Source organism: Chelon labrosus, assembly GCF_963514085.1.
Source record: "Chelon labrosus genome assembly, chromosome: 23".
Taxonomy (NCBI): Eukaryota; Metazoa; Chordata; class Actinopteri; order Mugiliformes; family Mugilidae; genus Chelon; species Chelon labrosus.
This window is the reverse complement of record NC_140356.1, coordinates 21,321,868-21,328,515: the sequence shown is the minus strand read 5'-3', so window position 1 is coordinate 21,328,515 and position 6,648 is coordinate 21,321,868. Positions and strand designations below refer to the sequence as shown.

Sequence of the window (6,648 nt, the reverse complement as noted above, 5' to 3'; positions counted from 1 at the left end):
CCTCTCGAGGACATGGACATGGAGGAGGAGCACGTGGACAGACACCAGGTCTCGGTACTGATTAATAGTTATTGATCATTGATGGTGATGATGATGATGGTGATGATGATGATGATGATGCGTTTCAGGCTCCCAGTGACGGTCCAGTGATTAGAGAGAGACGAGGAGTGGACAGACAGAGAGACCAGGCTCCTCCTCCTGCTCCTCCTCCTCCCGTACGTCGTGTTTTATTCTTTAAAGGTTAAAACCATTAAATTAAATCTTAACGTTGTTTTCTGTTGGTTCTGTTTCAGGAGAAGGTTTGTATGTTTCACGACCCGTACGCCGTCCTCGGGGAGGACAAACCTCTGAAGCCAGGTAACCATGACGACCGCCAGGTGTTTGTGTCTGTGCTGATGTGGCGTCTGAGCCGCGTGTTTGTCTCCAGGTAAATGCTACAAGGTCCCAGACGGTCTGGACGACGGAGGCAAGAGGAAGAGGAGGAGAGCTGCTGGTCTGCAGGACTTCAGGAGCTGGTTCAGAGGAAGCTGTAAGACCTGCTGGCTGTCTGTCTGTCTGCCATAACATTATGACCAGTAACGGTAACATAGTGTAGGTCCTCTGAAGGTGAGGAGCTCTGGGATCAGAACCACACGGGTCAGACCAGGACCCTGTTTCTGGTTCTGATCCTTCAGCTTGAACATGTTTCCTGTTTCTACCATGACGTATCCAGCCAGTGGTCATTATGTTATGGCTGATCAGATTTCACCCTTTAGTACATTTTGTTTTAGTTGATAGGACGATGTTTAACATGAATGAATGATAAACATCGTGAACATGCACAGAACATCATTACAGGGTTACTAATAATAATTAATTCTTCTACTTAAATGTGTCGTATGTGATGATCTGAACGGTCATAATGTTGTGGCTGATCTGTTCCAGTGTTTCCTGCTGAACCCAAGCTGAAGAGTGGACCGTCGCTCTCAGGTAGAACCTCGACTGACTCTCAGCTGAACATGAATGAATGAATGAAGAGGATTGATTTAATGTGGACGTTTGCTCCTTTCAGACCTGAACTACGTTTATTTAGTGGCTCTAAAAGACAAGATGAGGACCCAGAGGAGGATCTACAGGAAGACTGTAAGAGACCAGGACTCATTAAACACTTTAAATAATTAATAATCATCAATCAGAAGATTTGATCAAACCAGGAGATGATCATCCGTTGGTCTGTGATTGGTTGGTTGAATGTTTGGTTGAATGTTTGGTTGACTGGTTGGTCTGTGACTGGTTGGTTGAATGTTTGGTTGACTGGTTGGTTGACTGGTTGATTGACTGGTTGGTTGACTGGTTGGTCTGTGACTGGTTGGTCTGTGATTGGTTGGTTGAATGTTTGGTTGAATGTTTGGTTGACTGGTTGGTCTGTGACTGGTTGGTTGAATGTTTGGTTGACTGGTTGGTTGACTGGTTGATTGACTGGTTGATTGACTGGTTGATTGACTGGTTGGTTGACTGGTTGGTCTGTGACTGGTTGGTCTGTGATTGGTTGGTTGAATGTTTGGTTGAATGTTTGGTTGACTGGTTGGTCTGTGACTGGTTGGTTGAATGTTTGGTTGACTGGTTGGTTGACTGGTTGATTGACTGGTTGATTGACTGGTTGGTTGACTGGTTGGTCTGTGACTGGTTGGTCTGTGATTGGTTGGTTGACTGGTTGGTTGACTGGTTGATTGACTGGTTGGTTGACTGGTTGATTGACTGGTTGGTCTGTGATTGATTGATTGACTGGTTGGTTGACTGGTTGGTCTGTGACTGATTGACTGGTTGGTCTGTGATTGGTTGGTTGACTGGTTGGTTGACTGGTTGGTCTGTGACTGGTTGGTCTGTGATTGATTGGTCTGTGATTGGTTGGTTGACTGGTTGGTTGACTGGTTGGTTGACTGGTTGGTCTGTGATTGATTGGTCTGTGATTGGTTGGTTGACTGGTTGGTTGACTGGTTGGTCTGTGACTGGTTGGTTGACTGGTTGGTTGACTGGTTGGTCTGTGACTGGTTGACTGACTGGTTGGTCTGTGATTGGTTGACTGACTGGTTGGTCTGTGATTGGTTGATCAGGGTGTGGTGGTTTCTGATGAGGAGCTCAGGAGGAGCTTCCTGCAGCCGGAGGAGGCGGGACCTCAGCAGCAGGGGGAGGAGCCTGTGGAAGGACACGCCAACCTGCTGGGTGAGATCAGATCTGAGTTCTGGTCACATGACTCGTTTAGTTTAAACTTAAATTAATTAGTTTATTTAAAATCTGATTAAAGGTGGAGACGACGAGATCTCAGACGACGAACACGAAGCGTTTCCTGACGAGTTCATTGGACAAGAAGACTTGTTGATACCTGGTGATTATTACCTGCTTCACATATGTGTTCTGATAAGAATTAACACGTGATTGTCCGTTAACGTCTGACGTGTTTGTTCAGAGTCCCAGAGAGACGAGCTGAGCTACGAAGAGCTGGTGAAGCTGCGTGTGGTAAGAGATGAAGAATGAAATCAGTTCTTCTCCGTCATCAATAAAGCGATCACTGATGAGACTCGTTGATTGGTTCAGGAGCAGCTGGTGGTCAACAGCCGAGGCTACACTCAGGAGACGGCGCTGTCCAGGAGGGTCAAAGACTGGGAGGACAAGATCCGACCGGAGCTGGTGCTGCAGGTACGACCCCGTCCCTCGTCTCATCACGTCTGACACACACACTGTAGAACCAAAATGGCCGCCGTGTCTCCTCCTCCTCCTCCTCCTATAGGTCAAACTGAGGCTAGAACCAGACCCAGGTTCTGGATGAGCTATACTGCAGCCAGCCACCAGGGGGAGCTGTGAGGAGCCGTCATGGCGTCCTCTGGTTCTACAGACTGTGTTCTAACTTCCTGTTTGTTTGTTTGTTTCCAGGAGGAGCGTCCGGCGTTCGACATCCACGTCTATGGCGAGCGGATCGTCGGCGCTCTGAGCAGCGTCGGTTGCCGTCGACCTTTCTACTCCATCGTTCAGGGTTTGGACAACTTTGAGGTCTGCAAGTATCTGCTGGCTTCACTGCAGCTGGTAAACCTGACGCTCGCCCTTCGCTTCTCACATGACGACAGAGTTAGAGCAGAAATGATTCCTGTGTGTGTGAAGTTACTGATCAGTGATGGATGTGGTTCCAGGCCAACGACTACACGGTGGAGGTGGACAGCGCCGAGGGTCTGGAGGACGGTTTGGACACGATGGGTCTGACTCTGCTGAGCACCCAGAGAGCCACGGACAGATTCAAGACTCTGGCGGCTTCAAGCTGAAGGTCTGATTTTATCCTCAACTCTCCATCATGACGCTGAGACTCGCTCTGTCCACAAACTTCAGAATATTTGTAATAAAAGTTTCCACAAAGACGTTTTTATTATTTTATTCTATTAAATGTTTCTCTGTGTGAATCTGAGCTCAATGTCATTCAGTCTGAAGAAGACATTTAAACTGATTAACAGCTGATACCTCTGGGTATTTTAAAACAGGAAGTAGCTGTTGACTCTTTGTTCTCAGACTTTCACAATAAAAGCAGCTGATCAAGACAAAAACTGAATATGGGACAGATTCTCTGGAGCTTTATTCTGAAGGGTGTCACATCTTCCAGCTGATCTGAAAACATCTGGACTCCACCTCCTCATCTGGAGTCGATCAACCTGCTGCAGTTAGACAGAAACTCATCTTTAGATCTTCATCTGCTCACTTTCTGTTTCTTCTCTTTACTGAACTCTGTAAACACTGTTTTTATTTGTGTCGTCTGTTTTTCATTAAACATTTAATGAACAAAATATTTAATCATCAACTCTAAGAACACATCAGACGGTTTATTTAAAGTCAGGAGTCAAACACCGATCAGACTACTTCCTGGTGTTCAACGACATGATGGTTAAACGGTTCCATCTAGAACGTAGCTGGAGGTTCTCCTTCGTTTGTCTTTGTGAACATGTTGAATGTTCAGGACACAGGAGAGAAGTTCCGTCTGTGTTCTGATCAGAGCTGGACGTAGTTCTTGATGTGGTTCCTGACGCTGTCCGTGATCTGCTCCTGCGTCTTCATGCGGTTGTAGTAGTCCAGGAACAGCCCGTCAGGACTGACCAGGTAGATGAGGATGGTGTGGTCCACGATGTAGTCTCCGTCCTCGTCCTTGGGTCCAGGGCTGGCGTACACCCTGTAGTCCCGCCCTGCGTCTTTCACCTCCTCCGGCGTCCCCGTCAGGCCTATCAGTCGGGGGTGGAAGTCCTTGACGTAGCGGGCCAGCGCCGCCACGTCGTCCCGCTCCGGGTCCACGGTGATGAAGACGGGCTGCACCGGCGGCAGCGAGGTGTCCCGGTCCAGAGCCGCCACCACGGCGCTCAGCTTGTCCAGCTCGTCAGGGCAGATGTCGGGACAGTGCGTGAAGCCGAAGTACAGCAGCACCCAGCTGCCCAGGAAGTCCTGCTTGGTCCTGCGCTGCCCCCTGTGGTCCAGGAGGCTGAAGGCGCCGCGACCCAGAGCCACCTGCCGCAGCTGCTCCACGCGCTGCTGACGTACCTTCTGCTGCTTCTCTGAGCGGACGAACCACCACACGCCCAGCACGCCGCCGCCGAACAGCAGCGTGACCAGCAGCCGCGTCCTGAGCTTCAACCCGGCCGCCGCCGACGACGGGTCCTGACCCGCAGACAGGAGGCGGGTCTGGGTCCGCTGAGGAGGACGTCCCTGCAGCCGGACCAGGCTCTCTGAGGATACCACTGTCCTCTGGAGACTTTTCAGGAGTCGCCCTCCTCTCCGCAGATCACCCACAATGCACCACAGGCCCAGCATCTCAGACTGCTGCAGGAAGAGAGTCAGGGTTTATTTAAGACCTCGTTAGGAAGGAGGGCCACCGCCATTATTATTCTATCAACAAGATTAATTCAAGGGTTTTTTTAAGTTCCAGTGGCAGCAGGTAAAGTCCAGGTGTTGGTCCAATCAGCTGATTTAAAGCTCGAACCAGGAAGTAAAATCTAAACTTAGAAATTAATGCCGTTATATTTCTTAATTATTATTTAAGTCTTTATTATATTTTAATGTTATTTCATATTTCATTCTATTACTTATAAATACATTCTATAGTCCATCATAGTTTAAAACTGAACCCTTCGGGCTTCCATACCGTGACTCAGCAGCGCCCCCAGCGGTCACGCTTTACGTAACCACCGGCGCCATCTTGGATTTTAGACCTTGATGGATTCAATGAACTTGTGTTTTCTGTCAGAATAAGTTTCATTAAATCCTCCTGAAATCTTCACGAGCCTTTCTGAACCGTAGCTGAGAGCTTCGTTCGTCCTCGGCTGTGTTTATGTTCTAATGTTTTCATCGATACGTTTATTTTATTCACATTTAATGTCAGAAGAGTTGGTTTCACGGTGTTATAACATGAACAAACACTCACTTTAAATTATTAGTGTAAACGTTAAATATCAGTTCATTAATATTAGTTTAAAAGCTAATTATTAATATTATATGAACTGTTAAAGTTAGCCGGTGTTAGCATACAGCTAACTGCCCTCAGCCTCCTTCACCTGCTGTGCAGCTAACACTAGCTAGCTGGGCTGTTAGCATGCGCTGTTAGCTGTTAGCTGCTAGCTGCTAGCTGCTAGCTGCCGCAGAGTCGTCTGTCCTGTAAACTCACAGAGTTCAGGTAAAAATCAGCTGTTCACTCACCTGTTCAGCCTCAAAACATCAACCTCTGCGGTCACACATGAACACATGAACCGGTTTACATCACGCTGCTCCGGGTCAGCAGATTCGACACGGACCGGAAACACGGAAGGAATACTTAATACTATTTAATATAAATAATTAAACATAAAAGATATGTTGTACTTGTATTACTTTAATAAAATATGAGCCCGTATGTACTTATATTATACAATAATAATAATAATAATAATACACAGACCCGTTACGTGTGTCTTATGAAACCTTTCATATCAGCAGATTCGACACAGACCGAAAACACGACCGGACCAAAGATAATAAACACTATATACACTAGAACTAATATACGCTTTATAATTATTTCCTCTTCATGTGTCACATTCAGACATTCTTGTATATTCTACAGTCTTTTATATTACAGTATGTTCGTTTATTGAGTTATTTAAAGTTTCACAGCTGATCAACACAAAGAAAACAGAAAATCCAGTAAATGTCACGATGAGATGAGCAGACAGGAAGTAGAACGATCCGTTCAGAAGCTGCTTGAGATTCTTCATGTTTTTGATTTTCTTCAGTGTCTCAGTGGTCAGTGGTGTTTGTCTGAAGTTTTTAATAAAGAATTGATTTTATTAATGTATCTGTCATTTTTCGGGGTGTTTCTAATGTTGTCATGATTATTATATTATCATTATTTCGTCATTGTTGACACTGAGGTGTGTGTTTTATCCTGGAGTCATTGTGAGATGATTCCACTAGATGTCGCCCTCCGACTGAGATCAGTTATTAAACCTCCTTATTAATTAAAGCTGTCACAGTTGTTTACATTTATCTGAATGATGAAGAGTTCTCATGACACTCACAGCATCCAGTATAATAATATACTGCTGCATCATATCTGATGTTACTCTAACAAAGTATTCAGTAAATATATGTATGTATTCATAATGAAAT

General features: G+C 46.0%; 2 protein-coding genes across 4 annotated transcripts in view; one reads left to right on the top strand and one right to left on the bottom strand.

Moving 5' to 3' along the window:
* The window catches only part of ncaph2 (non-SMC condensin II complex, subunit H2), a 22,020-nt gene extending 18,340 nt beyond the window's left edge, over positions 1-3,680 (top strand). The window contains exons 9-20 of one of the 2 annotated variants that reach the window (XM_084573160.1): positions 1-48; positions 129-215; positions 294-357; positions 428-529; positions 925-969; positions 1,052-1,122; positions 2,094-2,202; positions 2,285-2,365; positions 2,447-2,496; positions 2,575-2,676; positions 2,911-3,060; positions 3,165-3,680. The exon at positions 1-48 is cut by the window's left edge and continues 119 nt beyond it. In XM_084573160.1, the coding sequence (XP_084429286.1) occupies positions 1-48; positions 129-215; positions 294-357; positions 428-529; positions 925-969; positions 1,052-1,122; positions 2,094-2,202; positions 2,285-2,365; positions 2,447-2,496; positions 2,575-2,676; positions 2,911-3,060; positions 3,165-3,293 (1,038 nt within the window). In that variant the 3' untranslated portion in view covers positions 3,294-3,680. Of the gene's footprint in view, positions 55-128; positions 216-293; positions 358-427; positions 530-924; positions 970-1,051; positions 1,123-2,093; positions 2,203-2,284; positions 2,366-2,446; positions 2,497-2,574; positions 2,677-2,910; positions 3,061-3,164 lie in introns of both variants that reach the window. The other variant, XM_084573159.1, reaches the window with a different exon arrangement.
* Positions 3,681-3,821: 141 nt separating this feature from the next.
* Positions 3,822-5,784, bottom strand: sco2 (synthesis of cytochrome C oxidase 2). Of its 2 annotated transcripts, none has more exons than XM_084573171.1 (2): positions 5,701-5,784; positions 3,822-4,827 (listed from the first exon to the last, which is right to left on the bottom strand). In XM_084573171.1, exon 2 carries the CDS (start codon positions 4,816-4,818, stop codon positions 4,009-4,011), a length of 810 nt encoding a protein of 269 aa, XP_084429297.1. In that variant the 5' UTR covers positions 4,819-4,827; positions 5,701-5,784; the 3' UTR covers positions 3,822-4,008. The 2 variants fall into 2 exon arrangements, with proteins under 2 accessions (XP_084429297.1, XP_084429298.1); XM_084573172.1 differs by having other exon boundaries at positions 3,822-4,824; positions 5,701-5,735.
* Between the last annotated feature and the right edge of the window lie 864 nt (positions 5,785-6,648).